The following is a 26,314-nucleotide window of genomic DNA, read 5'->3' as shown; positions in this document are numbered from 1 at the left end:
AAAAAAAAATTATGCTTCTTACTTTTTTTTACAGATTCGATTAAAAATGTTAATATCTACGAACACGCGCAGCGTAAAGATCTACATTTCACTGAAAACCGTACGTAAATCGGTTAAACCGTTTAGAAGTTCAGTGACATCACACGTATAGAGGAATTATATATAAAAAGATAATAAAAATGAAGGAAGAATTTTAAAATCTCAGTGCCTAGCGTAGGCAACAATAATACTTTCATTTCATGATCACATACTGGCCATCAGTGGTAAATCATTGAAGATGTTAGGATTCGTTCTGCGTACTGTCAGGGTTTTTGAAAATACTAGTGTACTGAGAACTCTTTACAACTCCTTGGTGCGAAGTAGACCTTAGAGTGGCTAGATGATTTGGGGGCCACATGAACTAAAATACTCTCCTATGATAGAAAAAATCTAAAAGAAGTTTTTAAGATATCTCTCCATGAGAGAGTGCGGGTATTATCCTTGGCTCTACCTGCCCGAGTTTCTACTGATAATTAAAGTGAATAATCTTATTACGATTGTTTAAAGTATGTTGATGTCATGTTTTGTCATATCATATCACATTTAGTATACAGCGTATTAAGCTCTTAAGAACAAACACTATTTTTAAGAGAGGAGTTAAGTACTGGATTATCCTTAGCGGGGGAGATTTAAGTGGAAAACTCCTTAAAGATTTTACGATGACACATTTTTTTAATTAAATGTAAACCAAATGTTTGAGTTTGCTTTTAACCATATATTTATTGTTTTAAATTATTATGTTCCTGATCCTTTATAATATTTGTGGTGATATACTCGTATGACTGTGTTTTTTAAAAAATATTTATTTTTATTTAAGAAGGTAAAATCCTGGAAGAATGACTAGACAGGTGCCACCGAGTTGTAGCAACAATTCACGGACAGTGTATACTTGTAATGCCGTATTAAACATACTTCATGAGCTCGGCAATAGTTGTTCCCACGTATCTGATATATTTAGTGTAGGGTATTGTTCCTGTAGAACAAGCCTTTTGAACTTTTTCAAAGATGGTGAACGGTAATTATATTTATTTATTCATGCATTTCATAATATATAAAGTTTTTTGTTCACTTTGCCCAGCTGTATGAAACAGTACTTATAATTTTCTTGTTCACTTGAAAGTGTTTTATTATTTAATTTTGTTTTTTACGTTTAAACTTTCTACTGAATATGCGGTATAATATTTAGGTTATTTTTTTTAATATAAATCTTGTATAATTTTCAGGTTTAACTTTTTTTATAAATCTTGGGAAGAAGGAAATTTATGATTAAAAAATATATATATATATTAAGCCAAATATGTTAGCGTTATAAATTTTTGTAAAAGGCAGATTTGCCGTTTATGTTAATAAAATAAATAAACATGAACAGAAAATATAAAAAGAAAAATAATGAAATCCACTAAACCGCGAAACCGGATTGTCAGCAGGTTTCTTATTTAAAAAAAGAAATTAAGTAAATTTAAAAAGTAATATAAATATTATTAAGTACTAAAAGCATAGGATTTTTTTGCACAAAATTTATTTACAAAAAATTAAACAGATGACTGTTAACATAAAATAATAATCGATATAAAGCCTTGTTACATATTAGCCATTTAATATTTTTTTTCTTAAAAGTTTTGTCAACATTTTCTTTTAACTAATAATTTATCTCAACTCTACACTTTTAGTCTCATCGTCCCGTGGAGTTAAAACTTATTTCTCAATAAGTGTGTAATAAACTGTTTATAAGTAAATAAATAAATGTTATGTTTAAGAAAAAAATAGGGAACATATCACCCATGTAAAGAGAGTTTCCAATGTTCCAACTTAGCAGAGTAGTAAATTAGTATTTTTGATTTATTAATCAAAATTTACCTTGATGTGTTACGATGAACAGGTGTTCGTCGTGAACTGGTCTGTTGGACTCCGCTGATAGCATCCTCTGGGCATTAAGAACCTTCCCCAACTGAAGGTATTCTGCGTATAGCATCCCTTTTTCCTTGCCGCCCTCACAGCCGGTGATAATTCTCTCATTTCTGAAAAAAAAAATGATTGCTTATGCACAAAATTCTTAGAAAGGAGACTTTTTTTTTTTCTGTCACTTTTGTCATGTAATGTATTTATTTAGGTTTCTAAAAAAAACTTTAAAAACTAGTTATAACTTACATTATTCTGTACAAAAATGTGTTTTTATTTATTCCAGAAAAATGGCTACATAGTGCAGATTTAATTCTACCATATAAACATAAACATAAAACAAAATTTTATATGTGAAGCACTTATGGTGGTTTAAGCATATGCCGCCATTGCTCGAACAGCGGTGAATGGATCCACCCTGCAGTGGCTTGGAAAAGCGCGTTGTTAGAGCTTTTCAGGCGTTCCCCTTGGCTCCAGGCTCTTTGGCGAAGTAGGGCGGCGAAGGTGTTTACCCGTCTAGCTGTAAACATTTGGTAGCACTGCAGTTCCTAGGCAGTCCGAATATTTGCCTGGATGAATTACTATTTCAATTACTATATTACAAGCTGTTAAATTCAGACGGATCATGTTTCCTATTTTTTTTTCGTATTTTCCATTCTTCATATTATTGAATTATTTGAGCAAAGGTATGCGTCATCTCCCTATTTCTGAAGTTACACGAGTGTTTTGGTTTTAGTTCGTTAATTTTTTTTTGTAGGCATGATATTGTCGAATGACTCACCACATAAAAATTTCCGGTTAAAAATTTATTCTCAACTTGTATAACGAGCATCGTAAGTTTAGTTTTTCGCAGAACCTCATTTGAAAATTTCTTGTTAATTATTTTTCATTACAATCATTCTTTTTGTCTTAGAACACTTAAATGTATATACGCGCAATACTTAAAATGAACGTAGTTATTCACAAAGCATATTATGCCATAGAAAAGTGAAACTGAGATAATAGCACTTTTATGAAAGGAGTGAATAATAATATCTACACAACAGTTGGAATGTTTTTTTACTTTGACAAATGATTATTAATAATAATAATCATGGTTTATTAACAAAAAAATACAATTTCTTTATCTACTACATACATACTTAGGTAATAGATTTCTCTGGATTATGTCTAGTCTGCCTAACTAGGTACAACCTGTTTTAAAGCAGACATTTTTATGCAAAAATAAACAAAAACATGACTACCTACTAGCTACTCGTTAAGATACTATAGAGTTAAACGATATATAAAAGTTATATAATATTCAATTACACCATTTATTATTTAAGAATTTTTTTGAGTAAATTTTTCGATTTTTCTCCACCTAACACCCAGTAGCCAAATTTTACAAAATATACTTTCAACTTTTTTTGCATTTAAAAATATTAAAATCTGTTTAAGCAAAAATGATCCACCTCCATAAATAGGCATATAACTCATAAATTAAATGTTAATTTTGAACAAACGAAACACCATTTGCAAGAGAAATACTATTTTCATCATTAACAATATTTTTTTAAATCAAGTCATTTTCTGTAATTTTATATTAGGGTGATCTTATATTTCCTCAAATATCTCAAAACTGTAATTTGACAGTTGGATCTTTTCTGCATATATACGTCCTTTATAGCATTTATTATTTTAGAATTTTTTTGAGTAAGTTTTCCAATTTTTTTCTACCTAAATCCAGTAACCGTTTTTTACAAATTTATTTAAATGAATCCGGGTCATGGTTTTGCAATGTTCAATGCATACCTAGCTTTTTTTATAATACGAAAAATGTTAAATTATGTATTTGACCAGTTTTAATGATTTTTAAAGTCTGGCTGACCACACAACACACAACCTAAGATCTGCATTTTGCAGAAAACAGTCATCCCTAGTGAAACTCTTTTGTACGAGTATGTTGTGTCATTATGTATTGAAAATGTTATTTTATATTTACAGGTACTAGTATATAATGCAAAAGGGCACTTAAATTACGTGTAAAAAGAATCTAATATTGAATGATACCGCATTCAAACTTTAAATGTACAAGGTGACATTTTATATTAAAACATATATTTTTTTAATGGGTGTTTTTAAATTATTGAATTTATAAAATTAAAAGTCTTATGCATTTATTTACACTGATTTATTTGAGAGAACTAGACTTCTGGAGGCATTAATCTTCCCATCAGCATCTAAACCGTAAAATTTTCTTAGTGCTGTGGGTGTTATCTGCAAATTGAGAAATGTCATTTTTGTGATCAACGCCATTTTCATAAGGTGATTATTACAGTTTCTTGTACAAAACTAGCCTGGTTTTTTACCAGAACATAGAATGGACCTTATTGCACCCGATGAATTGGGTTGTGGTCCTGTGGCTAGTGTTTAGGACTCACGGAACAAAAGTCCGTGGTTCGAATCCCACTGTACCCCAACTCGATTCCCATTTTCTAATAGTGAGTTATTTAAAACTCGTTGAAAATGGCCCTCAAAATTAAATATTTGGGTAAATCATGAGAACGCAAATATTTCTTTTAAAAAAATAAAATAATAATAATGTTCGATACTCTGAAGAAATATCATCGCATGGACAATGGTCATCATTCCTTAATTTATACTTATATAGGTAACTTCTCATAGCTTCGTGTCCAGTAAAAATTTGGGTCGTTTCAAAAGTAGTTTGGTGATGACGACGGAAGTTTGCTGCATCAGCCAGCGTTGGGAAAAACATTTAAATGATTTTACCTAAGAAAGAGTATTAGAATGAAACATTCTGCCGCGGTGCCTTTATGTTTTCAAAAATAATAATTATATTTGTTTACTGTACGTCCGAAGAAGGCGAAAAAAAACTGGTAGCTTTTAAGGGTTTTGGGCATCCAAAACTCCTAGTTCCCACAAAAAACACAGAATTTTGGAAAATAAAATATCAAAGCCAATATGAAAAGGTAACAGACTCCCATCTAGGAAAAATACGAAACCACAAAATTATATTTTATGTTAGGCAGTATAAAAATATTTGCCCTACCTGGAATCGAATCCGGGACCTCGTATAATATACTTCCCCTCCACCCTAATCTAGCTAGTACTTTTATGTGGTCTAATTACATGAATTAAAAATAAATAAAAGTTGATAAACTTTTTAGCTGAAGAAAAATAGCCTTAGCCTCGAAAAGGACAAGAAAAACGGGAACTTTCAGCTTATTGTGACTTGGAACTTATTGTGGAATGAACGAGCTGCGACGCACAGTGTTTCGATTCATAAAAGCTAGACGCTAAAAATTCACTATTGAATTCCTGAACAATTCAATTTATTTATTTTTTATTTTTTCAATTTTATTTATTCATATTTATGTACATAACAAAATGGAATATCTTAATTCGTACATGTAGAAATAATGCAAATAAAAAGGTAAAATTAGGTGTATATAAAATAACACAGAGGTACACATAATATCTCCTCAACTCCGGAAAACCCCCTTATAGACGTGAAAAATGTCATTGTCCAAATTAATATTGTTTAACATAGAGATAGCTCTTCCAACAGGCATAACCATTGGCAGGTTGGTCCTGTATATTGAAATGTGAAACAGTCTATGCTGACGCTGTCTAAGGTAATTATCCGGAACATAAAAGCTAACGCTCCGCATAATTTAGGGGTTGTCAAAAATACCGCGCAGCAATCGAAAGAAATGCGTAGTTAACACTTTGTATCCCGGAGCCGTGTAAACACGTGATTATATAACCACGCGCTGTGTCCCGGTCCCGTGTTTTCACGTGGTTTACCAGCTGTCAAAAAAAGTGCATTTTATTGACATCTAGTGACTTTTATTCGTACTTTTTCGCTGCTGGTAAACCACGTGAAAACATGAGACCGGGACACAGCGGATGGTTATTATAATCACATGTTTACACGGCTCCGGGATACAAAGCACAAAAAAAGAGTGAGGCCCTGGATATGTGAGAACATTGCAATGCGCAATGTGGCTCTTGTCCAATGAAAGACCAATGTCGGCAAAACCATCATACAAAAATTACTTATTTAAATCTGAGAAGTTTCAATTGATTTAACCTAGTATTTTCATAATTATGACACTTTTAAGAAACCCTTCACAAAGCATGAAATTTCACAAAAATGGGCCGGGCACATGGTAAATTCTATGTGTATTCGGCCGGTACTCAAAGTGTTAAATACACATTCCATCTGATCTTTAAACTGCTGTAACCAAGCATATATATATATATAGTTGGATAATTTATAAAGCGCTATTTTTGTGAAAATCACCTCAAGGGCGCTGTACAATTAATAAATATCCCAGTACGTCTTGCAGCTACAGAGCGCATGGACGGTTGGGATTCTAGTTCCTCGTTTTCAATTAAGATCAATCAAAAATTATAATAGATAGGAGCTAGACTACAGGACGTCTTGCAGCTACAGAGCGCATAGACAGTTAGAAATTTAGCCCCCATATACACATTTTAAAAATTGACAAATAAATTTAGTGTATTACAAAATAATAATAATATGAATAGTAAAAAGGAGTAAGATTACAACACGCCTTGCTGCTACTAAGCGCATAGACGATTGGAATTCTAGACCCCGTTTACAAAATTAAGGTATTTTAAAGTTGATATATTAAAGCTAGATAACCAATCATCCCTGGAGGAACTCAGTGGAATAAAGCCATGGATAATATCCGCACTCCCTCATGTAGAAAAACCGAAGAAATTTCTTTTCAACCGTCTCCACCATAAGAGAGTACTTCAACTCACACGGTCTCCAAATCATCCACCTTAAGTCTACTTCACACCAACGAGTTATAAATCATTTTCAGTACTCGTGTATTACCAAAAACCCCGGCAGCAAAGACGAATCCTAACATCTTCAACGAGCTACAATAAACTGTTTCGATTTGCATTGTGATCGCGAATACGATAAACAACCATCGTGAGAAATTTTTATCACGTCGCTTATTAGCACGGCAAATTCCATAAATCACAACTTATGACACCAAAACAATTATACGCTAAAACAATACTCACTTATATATTAAAAAACTACTCTTACTCAAATGAAAGACATAACCCCCACAATACATCACATACAAATAATATAATCACTAGATCCTCAACACATAGACAACTTAAACAAATACAAACTAATACCACTTTCGGACAAAGGGATTTTGAGTATTATTCAATTAAAATCTATAACGTACTTCCACTTTCTATTTAAGCAATTAGTAATGAGAAAATGTTTAAAAAGGCTATAAAAAAATGGATAGTGGAGCTAGGTAGAAGTAAAATAGATTGTCGCATTCGCCTATACCAATGCTGAATCAACTGCTTCACAACTGATAGCTTATGTTAGGTTTTTGTTATTTTCATTGTGTTTTGTAATATAAATAATATAGATGTACATAAATACCTTGTTTTTAAAACTGTCTGAATATTTGTTAATTATGTTTGTTTTTTAAATTAGTCTTCGTTGTTTATTCTCAAATGTAATTTCAAAAAAATAAATTGTTAAGTGTCTTTGGCACGGGAAATCCCAGTGAGGTTACATTATTTTTATTATTAATTATAGTTTGTAAGCGAAAAATATGAATAAATAAATAAATAGCTATTTGTGATTGAGCTACAGGATGAAATACACCGCAAGAGTGGGTTTCGCGACCATTTAGATGTTTTAGCGTCTGGCTCGTATGAATGGAAACACTGTGCGACGTTAACTATAGCCGTGAAGTTCAGGTTCGATGACCGGTCAATACAAGTCTGACACCACACATGTAAAATATAGCGGGTGTAGTATAAACGTGAAGCTAAGTAGACTACCCACACTATCTGCCACTTTCGTGTCAAGGGTAGTTTCTGACGTAATGTAATTCGCAGTTCGCTCCACTGTTTACCCTTGCTAATGCTGCCGCAATAAGAAAATTTAGAATCAAATTATTTTAAAGCTTGAGATTTTAACTATATATTTTTTTGTTTTTTTTACAATATACTTAAGAGGGAGTTGAGTCCAGTCCTTGTATACAAAAATTTGGACAAACTCAAAATATTGTTGATAAATCCACCGGTCCATGAAGAAGTATAGAACTTAAAAAAATAACATTTTCAGGCGTTGCCTAGTATGTAGGTGAAATAATTCAATTAGATGAATCTGACCCGCATAAATAAAGGTTTCAGCCCTTTAACTTCACAAACATCAACAGATGAAAGAATTGAAGGAATATAGATGTTCAAATATTGTTAGCTGGGCAAAGTGAATATGGAATTGTATTTTGATAAAGAGTGTAAATAAATAAATAAAAAAAATATTTTAAAAAATATGGGCAGTATGGTGAATGTTACACAGTGTGTAAAGTGGCCACTTAAACCAGCCATTGACAGGTCATAAGCCCTGTTGATGCCTAGACTTCTATATTACCTTATCTTAAATGTTCTTCATCTCTGTTCTAATATGTAAATATAAACAACTCCCCGGGGAGTTAAGTCCAGTCTTTGTCTACAAAAATTTGGACAAACTCAAAATATTTTTGATAAATCCATCTGGTCCATGAAGAAGTATAGAAATTGAAAAATAACATTTTCAGGCGTTGCCTAGTATGTAGGTGAAATAATTCAATTAGATGAATCTCACCCGCATAAATAAAGGTTTCAGCCCTTTAACTTCACAAACATCAACAGATGAAAGAATAAATATGGGCAGTATGGTGAATGTTACACAGTGGCCACTTAAACCAGCCATTGACAGGTCATAAGCCCTATAGATGCCTAGACTTCCATATTACCTTCTCTTAAATGTTCTTCATCTCTGTTGTACTATGTAAATATACATAAGAGGTAAAACAGAGTATTAAAAAAATAAAGAATAATTACATTGCAATGAAATACATATTAACAGTAAAAATAGTAAACAAAAAAATCCCACAAAGGCATGGCCTGTTCGTGGGTATACAAGAAAATGTTAATTAATTTTTGCTCCTATAATAAATATGCAGTTATAATATTTTTGTGTAACATAAGAAAGAAAAAGTAAAATTACCGTAAAAGATTATATGGGAATTTTTTATAGTAATTAAAAAAGGAAAAAATAAATATAAAAAAAACATATCCTTATTATTAAAGGGCAACAAAATATATCATAGAAAAAAAGAGTTCATATCTTTATTTATATTATCAGTAAAAAAAGAATAAAAAAAATTCCAAATGCAGAATGTACCAGGAATTATAATTACTAGCAGAAAACAGTCGGCTTTTACCGACTGTCACGTGCTGAAAAACTCAGCCCCTCGAGCCTCAATTAATCTGCCCTCCAGACCTCGTTTCATCGAGCCTACGGGTCTCAATTAATTGGCCCTCCGAGCCTCACTTGATCCGCTCTACGGGCCTCAGTTAATTGACCCTCCGAGCCTCATTTGATCCGCTCTACGGGCCTCAGTTAATTGACCCTCCGAGCCTCATTTGATCCGCTCTACGGGCCTCAGTTAATTAGGATCTCGAATGAGAAACAACGTACCTTTGGGTTTTACAATTTGCCTTTTGTTATTCGGAGCAATATAAATGCAATAAAGAAGAATCTGTCACTAAAAATAATGCTTTCAAAACTCCACAACTTATATTCAGATATGTTTATCAAATATCCACACAAAGAATTAGGTTAGTAAGCGATCGGAATATAAAAAATAAAATCTGTTGATATTCATGAAGGTAGTTACTGGACATTACACTTTTTAAAAAAAAAAAAAACATTGACATATTTCTGGTCATGCGGCTACAAGAGTAGATCCCAGCAGAATGCTCGTACGAGGTTTTCCTGTAATTTGAATTATTTAAAACCAAAAACACGTATGACTTTTGCTCAGAGAAATTTATTTTTTGTGGCCCCAAGAGTGTTCAATGTCCTGAAAGCAATTTTCAGAAAGAGTGAACAAGTTTGAGGTAGGTTGAATGCTGTCGAAATGCGATCCCTCAAGCGAAGGTGTGGTAAAACGATGTATGATAGGTGCACAAATGTCGAGATCCGTGAAGTGTGTAAGGCTGAGACATGCATTATCGAAAGAATCAAGAAAGGGGCGCTGCGTTGGTTTGGACATGTAGAGCGAATGGACTGCGAAAGAACGGCTAAAAGTATCTACGATGCAAATGTTGATGGACGCAGAAAACGAGGAAGACCGAGAAAGACATTGCGCGATTAAGTCCATCAAATACTTGAAGATGGACATGTCAAAAGTAGGAATAATCGGCGTGCGTGCATGAGAAGATGTATGAATGTAGAGGAAGCGAGGTCTGTATGCCAAGGTAGAGTGTTATGGCGTTCTATCCTCTCTGCCTACACCTACGGGGAAACGGCGTGATGATTAGTTTAGTTTTTTTTTTTCGTGTACAAGTTTGGATTTTGTCTAAGGGAAGAGACCATTGCAGGAGACTGCTGCGAGATATTGGATAGATTTATATACTATTAAGCCTGTTGTCCAGATGTTTATTAAAATATGTGTTTATGTAAAAAAAAATATGAAAAAAAATTGCTATTATTTAATAATATACATGCTTCCTTTTTCCATTATTTTGTATCCCAACTCAACACAGGGCTCTTTGCCTCATAGAATTAGAGATGCGTTTTTTTTTGTAATACGAGTATATATGTATTTGTATGAATAAATAAATAAATAAAAAATATCTAAATAACACATCAAAAATTTGTTTTTGAATAGGTGTCACCATTGTGGGCAACGATATTTTGCTTGTGACCAATTTAATACATCATAATTTGGTCAATGATTCATTATTTGCTAAACTTACAGTGAAAGGAGCAAGGAAAGCGGTAGAGTTAAATTATAAGTCTAAAATTACTTGATTTTTTAAAAGTTAATATTTTCAAGCGTTGCCTAGTACTTACTATATGTTGGTGAAATAATGTAATCAGATGAATCTCACCCGCATCAATAAAGGTTTCAGCTCTTTAACTTAACAAACATAAACCGATTTATTTATTAAAAGACAACAACAAACATTGTAAAAAAAAAAAAAAAATTTTTAAAAACCAAGATTAAAGACCAATTATATTTTTATATATATAAGTTAGTACAGTGCAAAAAAATAAGAGAATAAGTGTACTCGTGAAAAGCCCCTCCGTATAATTACACTTGTTAAAAAGTATAATATAACCGTAAAAATGAAAAAGAACAAATGAAAAGTTTTTTTTTGTTGACTCTGTCTTAAAAAAATCCTTAGAAAAGATGGAAAAACTAAATGGTAATGATTTTCAAATACAGGCACAATGGCGAATATTACTCAGTGTGTAAAGTGGCTACTTAAACCAGCCAACGACAGATCATAAGCCCAGTAAATGCGTAGTCTGCTAAATACCATTATCTAAAGTGCTCTTCATTTCAGTTGTAATATGTTAACAATTATTTTATTTTTTAAAGAACTATTAGCGTTCTTTTGGTAAGCGTAATCTACTGAAATATTTACATTTTGGTGACCTTTTTAACGAGTTGTAAATAACTCACTATTAGAAAATGGAAATCAAGTTGGGGTAGAGTGGGGTTCGGACCTTGGACCTCTGATCTGTGAGTCCGCAACACTAGCCACGGGACCGCAACCCGATTCAAAAACGATATTGAAAACGAAACATAATTATAATATTGAGGTTTGTAAAGGAGCAATAATTTTACACAAAAACAGGTGACAACTCTATGCAAAACTGATCCCCAGGAGTCATTTTTTTGGACTAAATAATTACTTCAAAATGGCCGAAACAATGAAAAAATGTGTAAAGTGGCCACCGTTTGAAGTGGCCACTTAAACCAGCCAATATCAGGTTATAAATCCTGTAGATCCCTAGACTTCTATATTCCCGTTTCTCTCCATCTCTGTTAGAATATTATGTTTAATAGGGGGTTGAATCCAGTCCTTGTCTTGGTCAAATTTGAATAAACTCAAAATATTGTTTGTATTTTTGTTGTTTAATTTTATTGTTGGTTATTTTATTTAAAAAACAACTTTTTTGTATTGCAATTCCCTCCAAATTTGTACCACAATATTTTGTTCTTTGTTGTTGTTTTTTATGTTTTGTTGTTTTCAAGCTACATATAACATTATTCAAAAGAAAACGTTCAAAAACTGTATTAAATCTATATTTAAAGATCAAAGGGTTAACGTGTTGCGTAATAATAAAAAAAGGGTTTTTACGCCCAGTTTTAACTATTACTAATAAAACTGGGCGTAAAAAAGTATTTGGAAAATTAAATAAAATCGGATTTTTCTTTTCTTGTTATTCCAGTAATATCGGATGGTCGATAGATAATTTATTTATTTTATGTAAATAATCGCTCATAATGTTATAGGTATTTTGCTTATTTAATTATTTGTTCGCATGTTAAAATCTTGACATTTAATCTACGTATAAATCATGGCTAACGAAGTTATAAATAATGTAACGATTGCCTTTTATAAAGGTATTTTTAATAAATTGATTTAATAGGTATGAATAATATATACCTCCTTATTATTAAATTAAAATATTCGAAACCGCAGACATTTTGGGAATCAAACGACGCAAATGTCTAAACGTCTATATTCCCTGCTCAATTTTTTTTAAATTCTCTTTTGGAACAAATTTCAATTTAAAAAACTCCCTAAAGAGTGAAATCCAACCTTGTCTACAAACATTTGGACATACTCAAAGCATTGTTAATTAAACCAACTAATATAAGTAAGTTTAGATTCAGTAATAAAAAAATAATTAAAAAATTGCATTAAAACTAACTGCGATCTAACATGTTCAGTACTTGATACAACAGATGAAATTAAATATTTTGGTATAAACATTAACCAAAACTTAAAATGGAATGACCATATTAGTGAGCTAATTAAACGTACTAGAAAATGTATTTACATATTTATTAGATTAAGGAATATTTTTAAAATAGCTTATTACTCAAATGTACAATCTTTGTAACAATGTGGTATGGTGCATTTGCCAATATATTAAACCCTCTTAAAATAGTACGAAGATTAATTATTAAAGTAATTTTAAAGAAACCCTCAACATTAAATACGGAAATTCTATTTAAAGTTCATACAGTTGACAGTATTTATAAAATAAATTCCACTATACAAATGTATAAAGAAGAAAAAATAAAAGAATTTGAAATGAATAAGTAAGTCACTCAGATACCAAAATAATATTAAAATCCCTAAATTCCACACAAGTCGTGGTCAAAATAGCTTTGTCTTAAAGGTGTAAAAATTACAATAATCTCCCCAATGAACTAAAAACTATTAAAACTCGTATATCAATAAATAAATTCAAAGTAAATTTAAAGAATTTTTTGAACAAGTAACAACTGCATTCAATTTTAATTAGTATGAATGTATTATTATTTTCTGTTCTTTCTTTTGTATCCTATAAGTTTTTATTTTTTTCTCATGTACTCGTATATTCGTCGGCCTCATGGTGTAATCGTTAGCGCGTTTGCCTACCATGCAAGAAGTTTCGGGTTCGATTCCCGACATGGTTGAAATGAGATATTTATTTAAAAGGGTGTTTTCACCCTAAAATATTTCATAGTCCCTGGACTGGTACCTGAAGCGTAAAACTGATCACCTTACCTTTCTGTAACCAAATTGATCGAGATATGCTGCGATTGGTGTACCAATCCAGTGCTCTATGCACCATTAGGTGCGGAAAGGGATTGATGATGATAAGTACAAAAAACCATAGGCAGACTAGATATGATCCAGAGGAATATATTACCTAAGTGTGTATGTGGTAGAGATAAAGATATGGTTATTTTTCTCAATAAACTATATTTTATTTTATTTTATTTTAATAAAATAAACGGCACTTAGTGCCTTTTACATATTAGTTACAAATACAATTAAATATACATACATGTAAGCTTAATTTAAGTAATACAGAGCATTTAAAACAATATTATTAATTTAGAAAGTCTAAGAAATATAAACTATATAAAAGAATAAAATATTACCAGTTGTAGAATTATCGATAAAAAAAAGATAATTTGGCATTAGAAATACTTTGAACCAGTTAAAAAAAAAACAAAGAAGACAATTTTGAACAACATTAAAAAAATATATATATATATATGTATTATTATTGAAAACTAATATTTAGGTAAATAGTATATGTTTATGTAGAAAAATATACAATGATGTAAAAAAAATGATAAAGAGTAATATTTTTTACGTATAAATTAATTAAGAAAAGAAATATTCGTTGGTAAGTTGTTTTTTGAACATGTTTAGAAAAAAAATTGTAAACATTTTCAATTTTTCATATAGAAAACTTAATTTTACTTTGTAGATAAAAGTGAAGATAAATTTTAACTTCCCGTCAGAAAACGTACCCAGGAGCAATCGTTTTCGTAGAAAAAATATGTGATAATAAATGTAAACAATAAACGTCTTGAACAAGAAGAAGAATTTGTGTATCTGGGAAGCATGTTTTCAAGAAATGGAAGAGTAGAAAAAGATGCTGAAAGGAGAATGAATGCGGCTAGCAAAATGAACGGCGCACTAAGCACAGTAATTGCAAATAAAAATATGTCTATCAAAGCTAAACTGGCAGTGCAAAGCGGAGTTTTTGAACTGGCAGAGGAAGGATGAAAACCGAGTAAACGCGGTCTAAATGCGATCTTTTAAACGAATGTGTGGGAAATCAATGTATGAGGTTTGCGAATGACGAAAGCAGGCGAGAGTGTGAATCTGAGTCAGGTATAATTGATAAGATGAATCGGCTGCAACAATTATTTCATGTTGGTATTTCAAGCACGAATAAGAATGCATCTTTGCCCAGAATTTTAAATAATTATAACACGTTTTTTTTGCTGAAATAGATATATATTTCCTCACTTTAAACAAATTTAAAGAAAATGCTAGAACCCTAATTAAAAGTAGTAATTATAATTTAATCTAACTGTACCTACCTAATATTTTGTTTTTTTTGTGCACTTTAATATTGTAATTATTTTCTCTTGTTTGAAAGAAGAAAGAATGGAGGACTGATAGCTCCGTATGGATCCGCCGGCAAAGGGATTTTTAAGTTCGTTTAAACAAAAACTTTTTTTATATTTTTTATTTATTCATTATTGTTGTAATATTTTATTTATTTTTTACGTGTAGGATGATACGGAGTTGCTAGTTCAATGTACGCTTTTTTTCTTCTTTTTTTGACATTGTATTTAGTAATGTATAGAAAACTATAATTGGCCTTTAATTTTGGTTTATACGTAAATATTATTTTTTTTTGTAATGGCTGTTGTTTTCTTTTAATAAATAAATAATTAAATAAGATAAGGAAGGGTATCTGAGATGGTTTTGTCGTGTAGAACGAATGGATGACGAAAGAATGGTAAAACAAGTAAATATGGCGAAAATGAACGGTAACGTGAGACGAGGACGACCAAGAAAGACGTGGCAGGAACAGATAAACCAAAATCTCAAGTCTGGTCATGTCAAAAGCAGGCAGAACAGAAGGGCATGGAAGACAAGATGTATAAATGTATGCCAGGATAGACGTGTGTGGCAGTCCATTCTCTCTGCCTACCCCTACGAGGAAATGGCCTGATGGTATTAGTACTAGTGAATTTACTAGTAATTTGTACCATGTCGCAGTCAGTAGTAGGCACATTCCGTGTCATTTTTGTGCGTGTGCCGGGAACCATGCTGAGTTTAATTTTAGCCCAAAAAACAAACAATTAACAGAAAAAAATAAATGAATGCAATTAAATGAAATGAATAGTTTTGCGAACTCCTTATAATGGGCACACAGTATAACAAGATGTTCATTAAAATGTCAATATTGTCACTCGATTGTATTTTTTTTGTTGATAAATTATAGCAGCGCGGCGGAACTTGACTATTGCGACGCCTTCGACAATAAAGCACGGCAAACGGCGTACTTAGCTGCTGTCAATATTTACGTTTCATGACCGTGCAAACGTCAAAAGTGCCATTACGTAGCCTCTGGTAATGTAAAACTTTTGATGTATTTCCATAATTGTAAACATACAATATTATATTAATTTTATTAATGATATCCTAATTTATGTTAAATTATACAAATAATCGTACACACGACACTTATCAGTTGCATCCTTCGCCTAATAATTGTTTTTTAATTGCATTACATTTAATTTATAAACAAGAAATGTAAATTGATACTGACATATTACAACTGAGATGGAGAACATTTCAGAGGAGGGAGTATTGAAGTCTAGGCATTTACAGAGCTAACGTAATCTCATTAGGTGACCCCTTTAACAGGGGCGAATTATCCATATAAGCGATTATGCGCAGCTTAAAAAAATGTTTTCGTAAATATTTTTTTTTAAATATGTCTTTGCAAAAACGCTAAGCGTCAATTGCGACGTCATGATTCGTGATGATGTTCTATTTAAATGTGACGTGGCCAATGCAGTGAGCCGTTTTCGCGGGAAATTAAGATTATAAATTTAAAAACTGATTAACAACACCGTTTATAGTTATTTCTTTTAATCAATAATTAAAAATTAAATAAACAAACTGTTGTAAGACGTCACTCCCCATTATGTACACAAGAATTGTTTTTTTTTCTTTTACGTAATGGGAAACGTTAATGTAAATATGTTTACTTAAATAATATAAAAATTGTATATAGTAGTAATATTGTTTACTTATATTTGTTATCTAAATAAAAATAAATAAAAAGTATTCTTTATGTTACCATTAAGTATAAAAATTCATAGCCCTTATTAATTTTTAAATGTTTTAAAAAAGTGACCCTATTATATAATAACTTATAGTTTAAATACAAGATATACATATTTATTTTAACTTTGAACATTTCCCTTATTTATTTGACCAATAAGCGCTTTCGCCCCCTAATGGGCATCTTCAGACTGGTCAGCATAAATTCAACTGGTCAACATAAGTTGTGTCCGTTGTTTTCCAAATTTAAACACAAGTCCCTAAAGTAAAACAAAATGGTTGCAGTTGTACATACGTCATTTAAAAGAAAATGCTCTGCTCTACAAGATATTGTGTTTGCTTTTACGTTACATTTATTATTTTATTTTATTACAAGCCTTGAAAATAGAAGGTCAAGTATACGAAAGTGTTTTTTTTTTCAATTTTTATATATCGTATTATCAGAGCTAAGATTGTCAAAAGTTTTGTGACGTCAGAGGTTCGTTTCCGCTTATTCTCATCCAGTTCTTCCCATTGGTCCAGAAACGGCAAGCAGACCGGAAATCTTTTATAGCTCTTATATTATATGAACCAGTAACGTCATTCAAAGTTGTACGTTTTTATTGAAATTGCTTTTATTATTTTTTTCGTACATTTTCAAGAAACTTTGCCGTACAATTTAATGCTCTAATTGTTACCACGCGCAAGAAAACATTTTTGTATCTAATTTCCCGTGGGGGCTGAAGTTCCTCGTTGTGAGGATAAAAGTAGCCGGGGAATGTCGCAATAGACTAAAGATCGTTCTATCAAACACATGCCAATTAGCCGCAGGTTGAGGGAACATATTTCGAACGCTTATGTTTACTCTAGTTATATACATCAATGCAATTATTGCATGTTTGGATTATAAAAACGGACGACATTTTCAAATTACGTTTTTTTTTTAAATTATAAATTTTATATTTGAAGCACTAACGTTGTAGTTATTCATTATAATAAAATAAATAAAACAACTTTGTTTTTAAACACGAATTTATTTATTTATTCCTCCGACTGGTTTTAAAGCAAACAAGCTTCTTCGTCAAGGTTTACGTAACTAATGAATTCTTTCCTATTTTATTTTTATCGTGTTTACTAAACACAACACGTGGAGCCAATAAATCAAGTCTTGTTTTTTTCCTAAAAGGGTGGTAATTTGATATGACTTTTTTTTTAAGCTAGACAGGAGTGGACTAAAAGAAATATTGTTAATTTGTTTATTAATTATTTTTTCTTATTATGAATAGCTTTTTTAATTTCTTAGATTTCTAAGTTGTCTAATTTTAACATTTTATTTTCAACGTGAAGTACTTTTAATCCAGTGTCTTTATTGAAGTTATGATTATTTTCTATCAGATGGTTTGCGAATTCAGAAAAATTATTATTATTTAAGCATCTTTAGTGTTCTTTTACTCTAATATTAAAGTTTATTTGAGTTTTTCCAATGTAGATTAAATCGCAATCATTACAATTTAATTGGTATATCCCAGATTTATTATATTTATGGACTTAGTCTTTGTGATGTTTTAACGATGTTCCTATATTATTAGTTTTGTAGAATGCAGGTTTATTGTTTGATGGTAGGGAATTAGATAGTAAATAAAAAAATAGTGGTTGAAAATAAAGTTGTTTTGTTTGTGTTTAAATTTATTGCAACAGAGAGGGGGAAAAATATTGAGAAGGGAATATAGAAGTCTAGGCATTTACAGGGCTTATGACCTGTCATTGGCTAATTTAAGTGGCCACTTTACACACTGTGTAGCATTTACCATTCTGCCCATGTTTAAACATTCACATTTCCTCAACTCTTCCTCTGTTGACTTTTGTGAAGTAAAGGAGCTGAAACCTTTATAAAGTGGGTGAGATTCATCCGGCTGAACCAAACACGTGGCCACTTAAACCAGGCAATGACAGGACATAAGCCCTGTAAATGCGTAGAGTTCCATATTCCCAAATCAATAATGTTTTCCCTCTATTTTGCAATAAATTTAAATATGAATAACTCCCTAGGGAGGAAATCCAGCCAGTCTGCAAGCATTGGACATAATCAAGCATTGTTGATTTGGTTATTTTATTTTTGTTTTTTTAATTTTAATAATACTTACCATAATCGAGGAGCACAAAATGAATCTCAAGCCATTTTTTGGAATTTTCATTTTTTTCAAGGTATATTTTTTTACATCCTGAATAGGAAATCATCTCTACTCAAAAAATGTTGAAATGGCCATCGTCCCACTTTAACACTAAGGTCCTTATTTCACGATCTATTCTTTCAGTTTTCTCCAATTATTGAACTTAAGGTTATAAAATTTATAAAAAACCCTTGAAAATATACATCGTTTTCAGCACTGTTTTCTAAAGAGATAGAAATAAAAACCAGATTCTCGATCATGGTAGGCGAATGCGCCCACCACTTCACCACAGGACCGATTTGTTACCTGAGAGAAGCAATCGAGTGAAAAACACTCTTTCTAGGTTCTGGTTCTATTTCATACACAAAACTGTATTCTTTATCCGCCTGGATACAGATAACATTTCTTAATAGTATTAATATTTATTTAAAAGAATTTTAAATGCCAATTTTTTTTAATAAATGGTACATTAAAATATAAGTAATAAATCTCTAAATCTAGTTTGTGGTCAAATGTTATCAAATATCGACTTAATTAATTAATGTATAATCATCTCAGACGGAAACATCTACATACAAAAGTGACTTTCTCTTTACACAGCAAATTTAATATTTGGTTCATAATTCTTCTTCTTATCTTTTCTTCTCAGCCCGTTTCTCTCCACTGCTGGAAATAGGTCTCTTCCAAACATTTCCATGTTTTTCTGTCCTGGGCACTCTGTTTCCATCCATGGCCCACGAGTTCGACGACGTCGTCAGTCCATCTCATCTGTGGTCTCCCTACTTTCTTTTTATTTTCATAGTCTCCAATTTAGAATTCTGGGGGTCCACCTATCAACTTCTTGTCTCCCCACATGACCCGCCCACTGCCATTTTTGTCTTTCCACTCTTTTTGCGATATCTGTCACCTTTGTGCGGCGTCTTATCTATTTTGAACACGCCCAACATTTGTCTTTCCATAGACCGCTGAGTCCACTTAATTTTGTGAACACTTATGGCAGTGGGTGACATAGTTTCAAGACCGTATGTTTTCACCGGCGGGACACAAGAGTTGTAGGCTTTGGCCTTCAGATTGTTTGGGATTTCCTTATTTCTGAAAACGTATTTCAGCTTTCCAAAAGCAGCCCAACTTAACCCGATTCGTCTTGGAAGTTCAGCAGTTAGATTAAATTTTCCCAATTTGTTTTTTTGCTCAAAGTAAATTTACTTGTCAACAGCACCAATAGTTTTGTTTCCAGTACATATGTTGCTAGGCGTTGGACTCGATATCTTCGTTTTGTCTTTATTTATTTCCAGGCCAACGTATAATTTCCTATTTCTCTATGATTATTTTACCTTAGTTTCCTGGTTTACCTCATCGTCTTTAAAACGGAGATGATTTAGATACTTACCATCTATTTTTATGCCTTTATTATTCCAATTAAGCGTCTTGGAAAAGTCTTCTAAGGCTAATGCAAAAAGTTTTAGAGATATCGTGTCACCCTGTCTTACACTCTTTTTAATCTTGATTTTCTCCGTTGTTATATTGTGGTTTACTTTTACATGCATGGTAACATTTTCATATACATATTTGATCAACCTCGATCGATTTGCTTCAGAATAATCTGTAAAGGCCTTGTGCATACTAATGTTATTTTATGGGGTTTTCTCTATAAGCACACGTATACGAGTTCGATTTGATCTAAAGTTCCAAACCCCTTACAGAAGCAGCGTGTTCTACAAGTCGGTAGAAGTCAAATTTCAGAGTAATACGGTTTGTCAATATCTTTGTCATTCGTTTGTATAAATAAGGAAGCAAACTGATTGGCCGATAATTTTCTAGATTTTCCTAGTCCTTTTTTTTAAATAACAGTTTCACTTTGTCATTTTTTCAATCATCTGGTATTACTTCTTGTTCTAAGCATTTATTTAACAATAGTTGTATAGCCTTTTTCAATTAATTGGAACCAAATTTCAGCATATCAGTAGTTATCTCGTCATCTACAGGAGCCTTTTTTTATTTCGTTTTGGTCCACTTATGGCATCTCTTCGGATCCCGTATTCAATATGGTATTGTTCTCAGTTTCGGCCTTTCTTAGGCTGGAGGAGTGTAGTTTTTCGTAGAATTCTTTGACTGTTTTGGCTATAGACTTTTTACCTTTTATGATTTTACCATTTTTATTTTTTATCATTGTTATATTCTGTTTTTTATAGCACAAATTAGATTTAAGAACATTCATTTTTTTTTTCATTCGATAGTTTTTGTGATGCAGTTTTTATTGAATCTTCTAAAATCCTTTCTAATTTGTCTTCGAATAGTTTTTAGAGAACCAAAATAATATTTTTCATCCAAGTAACACCACGGACTTAGTAACCCACCAGCTCCTACTTAAAAAAATCTGACCCAATTCTCAAAAAAGTTCGCCGTCTCTTCACTTTCAATGGCGACGTTTCATCGTTATTCTGTTTCCACACTATTTTTTTTTCTGAATAATTTTTAGATATTGCAATAAATATGGCAAAAGGACACTGCAATACAGTATACCTAAAATATTTAACATGTTACCAAACAATATTAAAAATAGTAAGTTAAATACCGGAGTGAGGCCTATGCTCAAATTATAGCTAATGAAAAAAAGTTTTTTGTATTAATGATAGTTTTTAATCTGTATTAATGTAATAGAATATGGTTTGATATATGGAATGTTTTTCAAATAAAATTATGATTATTGAAGGTTAAGTATGAAAAATCGAAGCAACATATAGGAACCTGCTGACGAGTTGTATGCTTACTTTGGCGACTAAGCCCGCCAATTTACAATTTGTATTATGTACAAAAAGTTTAATAAATAAATAATTTTAAAATCCCGAGGGAGTGATATTTTCACGGGATTAAAATTTGCTTGTGACCTTAGAGTATATACATCTTGTGACACTTGTCAGCTCTCCGGCTCTCACTAAAAATCTCGTTAATCGGTTGCTCCGTAGCAACGTGAATTTACCACAAACAAGAAAACAGACGCATTTTTTATTTTTTATTTATTTATTATTATATTATATGAAACAAATGATATATTTATAATATTAGTATGGATACTTTCCCTTTTTACAACGCTCAAAGTGTCGAGGTGTGTGTAGGTAAATGATCCTCGGCACTGTGGTTCGGTTCACTGACTACAAGAGACGTTTCACCAGTTCGACACCTGACACCTCGGGTTCGATTCTAGCCTCGGCACTAAGCCCGTACACCTACCCTTCCTATGCTTCGTGACAATCTATAAACTATTACATTCTAATAAACAATATTCATAATATTATTTATGTTTAAATCTTTAACTTTGTGGTTAATCTTATTTGTATCATTTTGATTGTTATTTTTCAATGTCATTAATTGTAGTGCTTTCACACTTATAGATTACGCAGACAGTCTAAGCTTCAAGTTTATTTCTTTTTTTTAGCACAAAGATGCTAAGGCTACCAGATTACAGAGAGTTCCTTCGGGCAGTTTTTCTCGTTTGGTAACGAGCAAATTTTCCGGGAGTGTGGGCACCGCCAAGGAGACTTATGTCCTCAGATGCGGTGTGCCGTATTTATTTATTTACTTTTTCATTCAAAATTCCATTCGTTTAAATATAAGTGAACTTACTAAGGCTTTTTTGGCTGTGCCCGTGTCAAGCCATAATAATAAAAAATAAAAAATGAATAGTAAAATTAATTAGATTAAAATATAATGACATGTGATGCAATATAATAACAATCTAGAAAAACAAGGTATAAGTAATAAATAATAAAATTCCAAAGAATACAATTCAAAAAAGATAATCAGACATTAATGTTAATTATAAATTGTACTAATTTAGATTCATACATAATCAAATATGCAAAAAAACAGTATCATATGTGGAGGGCAGGCTGTTATTTTTTTATTTAAATATTGTATCATAATATTTATTTGATTATTTTGTTCATTGGGGCCATTATTTAAAACATACATGCTAACGTACTTAAAAATAAAACGCAAATAATCAAATTAATAAATGTACAGAATAAAAAAGTTAAATTATAAAAAAATTAAATAAAGTATATGAACAAAAAATGCAAAAATATAATGAAATTAATTATGTAAGCAACAAAGAAAATTATGGGTGAACTAAAAAAAAAAATTGTGGTTAGTGAATATGTACGTCAACAAATATTCATTTGAAATTGATAAATGAATCAATATATTTATTTAAAACCAAGAGTTTTTAGCTTTTTTACTACACAAAAATCAACACATTAAATAATTATTAAATATTTTAGCTGTGCATCTTGGAAATCGAACCCAGTCCCTCGATCACGGTGCAAAACTCAGTACACCAAAAAAAATAGTACCTACTTCAGAAATATTTTTTAAACTCTTACCTCATTGGGCACGCCATTTTGAAATCCAAATTCTAAAGTGAAAATTCGAATTGTCCGCGCCTTTTAAACCGAATTCGAAGTCAGGGCACTTTTTCTAATTGTTGTCGAGTTGCGTCCGTACGCGTTCGCGATATTAGTTCTGGTAACTTGAGTAATATGTACGTCTGACGAAGCCTTATGCGAGCTCACGTATGCTCGGTACTTGATCCGCTGTAGGACTGAAAATAAAATATAGTGTTATTTATCCACACTAGCTATTTACCGGGATTCGTTTTCTAATCTATATACCCCAGGGGCTCTCAACACTTATTTATTTATTGGCAATTAAATTAGATTTACATTGAATGAGACGTAAATCTCAAATCCATGGGACCACAATCTTGTGCTGGGTTTTTCTTTTGTTTTAAAGTATTTATTATTATGAATACAAAATATAATATAAGAATTACATATTATACTCCTTGGAGTTGTAGAAAATCTCATTTGAGAATGTACATTACATCAGTTCAGAATAGTTATTCGCTACAGCTAGGGAAGCCCTTTCGCTATATTTTTTTTATTTATTTATTGATTTATTTGCTTAACTCTTGTGCGGATGTGATATCACACTATAGTCCTTAAATTTTAAGATGATTAGAATCACAGTTGTCCGAAAAACTGACGACATAACTTTGTAGTGACGTCTAAGGAGTGATTTATATTGACACGAAAAATCATTCGTATTTTGTAAGTTAATCTATTTTTTTAATACAATTCTTGACATATAAATCAACATAAATATATAAAATCGGCTTTAAAACTAAAAAAAAAACTAAAAAAAACCTAATTATTAACGACGTTACAAGGTTACATCATTTTGCAAAAACGTTAGAGATGGGACAAATTGATCAATGTAAATTGAACGAATAAAAAAATAATTCGTTTTTTCTCCAGTCTGAAGATGCCCATTAGAGGATGAAAGCGCTAATTGGTCAAAATAAAACAAATGGAAGTGTACCAAGTATTTTTTAAATTAATAACTTATATGGAAATATAAGTCATTACATCAAATAATTCGTTTGATAATGTTCACGAAAAAAGTATAAATGTCTTATTGTTAGTAAATAATTGTATTCAACACACTATAATAGGCTTTTTTTGCGTTTTTTTATAAATTTTCGGAAACAGAGTTTCATGATTGCATGAAATAATTGATAAAATCGATTTGATCAGTGATGAGTAATTTCCCATCACTAATGAAATTAGGTTGACAGCTGTCATTCTAATAAAGCTATATTTTAAAGACTAAAGTCGACATACGATACAAGACTCATCGAGATATAATATAAAAAGATAACACTCCATACAAATTTGAGCTAAATAGTCGTCCCCAAAGAACAGGGATTAACCAGCGGAGATAGCAAGTATCGTCACGTTGACTTTGACAAGCAAAACAAGTAGTACAGTAAAAAGCACGGACTGTTTACATCCGTCTACTGTAAGTTCTATTCAGCATGTCACTCCCTTCCGCATACGCATCACCGTTTTTTTTTAAATGTCTGAGCTTTAGAATACTCCGTCTTTTGCTTATGGTAACACGATGTTGCATCACCGCGCGCGAAGGGATTATTTACCACAGTCTTTTAAGAGTTAAAGTCAGTTTATTTAACATTATGTGAGACACAAGTCCCAACTCCATGATTTTTTTCATTTGCATTTTCATTTATTTATTCAGATATTTAGAGCATTACAGAAAAAAGACCCAATTCATTATAAATACAATAATAGATCACAAATTAAAGTAGATAGTTATGTTATTAAAATAATAATGTTAGAAGGCTAGGATAACTAAGTTAGAAGGCCCGCTGTCGTGAAATATGTCGACATCCGAGGTGATGCGATTAAGTAGCAAGATTGCTCTACCAGCCGGCATAACCATTGGCAGGTTGGTTCTGCATCGTGGTAGGTAAAACAATCGATGCTGTCTTTGTCGAAGATAGTTATCAGGTACGAACAGACTTGATGATACTTAAAGTCCTGTGTTCAGTTGGGACCAGCAATTAAAGTCCTAAAAATATATCTTGATTAAAATAACAGCTGCCAAACTAATGTCACTAGTGATGGGAAATTGCTGATCACTGATCATGTACCGATCAAATCGATTTTATCAGTTTTTTCGTGCACACATGAAACTCTGTTTTCGAAAATTGATATAAAAACGCAAAAACAAGCCTATTATAGTGTGTTTAAGACAATGATTTACTCTAAAATTAGCCAAAATACTTTTTTTCATGAACAACAACAAATGAATTTTTTTTTATTCGATTCATTTACATTGATCAATCTGTCACAAAGACGTAACCTTGTAAGAACGTCGTTAATAATTAGGTTTATTCTAGTTTTAAAGCTGATTTCATATAATTATGTTGATTTATATGTCACAATATTTCAATATCATTTATGTATAAATCTGTAAATAAATTATCTGTTAGGGCTCTACTTTGGTACAAATTAATTTGTCAAATAAAATAAACACAAGTTGGTATATGATTACCACACCAGGTTTACTAGTATGGCTGAACTAGAGCTAGCTGTTCCCAGATATTGCAGTATACCTAAAATATTTAACATGTTACCAAACAATATTTAAAATACTGAGCTAAATACAGAAGTGAGACGTTTGCTCAAATTATGGTTAATAGAAAAAGGTTTTTTGTATTAGTGATAGTTTTTAATTTTTGATAATGAAATATTTAATGTTTTTCACGTAAAATTATTTTTAATGTAGGTTAAGTGTAAATAATCGATGCAATTTAAAAGAACCTTCTGACGAGTTGTATGTATGCAATTCAGCAGGACTTTAATTTGAGACTATTTTGTAAATATTTTTGAAAAATAAATTTAAAAAAGCATTGTATTAAAAAAAATCATTGACGTGACAGATACGAATAATTTTTGGTGTGTCAATATAAATCACTCCTTTGACGTCACTACAAACTTGTGTCGTTACTTTTGCTGACAACTGTCATTCTAATCAAACTATATTTTAAGGACTATAGTTGACACAAACACAATACTTTATCATCGCAAATAGTATATCGAATCAGAAACACAACAAAA

General features: G+C 31.4%; 1 protein-coding gene across 1 annotated transcript in view; it reads right to left on the bottom strand.

The window, feature by feature from the left end:
• v (Tryptophan 2,3-dioxygenase vermilion) overlaps positions 1 to 23,437 on the bottom strand; it is a 60,271-nt gene extending 36,834 nt beyond the window's left edge. Inside the window, exons 1-2 of the mRNA XM_088239782.1 lie at positions 23,216 to 23,437; positions 1,897 to 2,057 (exon numbers count right to left, since the gene is read on the bottom strand). Of these exons, the coding sequence (XP_088095908.1) occupies positions 1,897 to 2,057; positions 23,216 to 23,232 (178 nt within the window). The 5' untranslated portion in view covers positions 23,233 to 23,437. The remainder of the gene's footprint in view (positions 1 to 1,896; positions 2,058 to 23,215) is intronic.
• Between the last annotated feature and the right edge of the window lie 2,877 nt (positions 23,438 to 26,314).

The sequence above is a fragment of the Micrasema longulum genome, unplaced genomic scaffold (genome assembly GCF_059751315.1).
Source record: "Micrasema longulum isolate JH-2025_06_02 unplaced genomic scaffold, ASM5975131v1 h1tg002263l, whole genome shotgun sequence".
Lineage (NCBI taxonomy): Eukaryota > Metazoa > Arthropoda > Insecta > Trichoptera > Brachycentridae > Micrasema > Micrasema longulum.
Note: the sequence above shows the minus strand (reverse complement) of the source record. Positions and strands in the feature narration are given on the sequence as shown.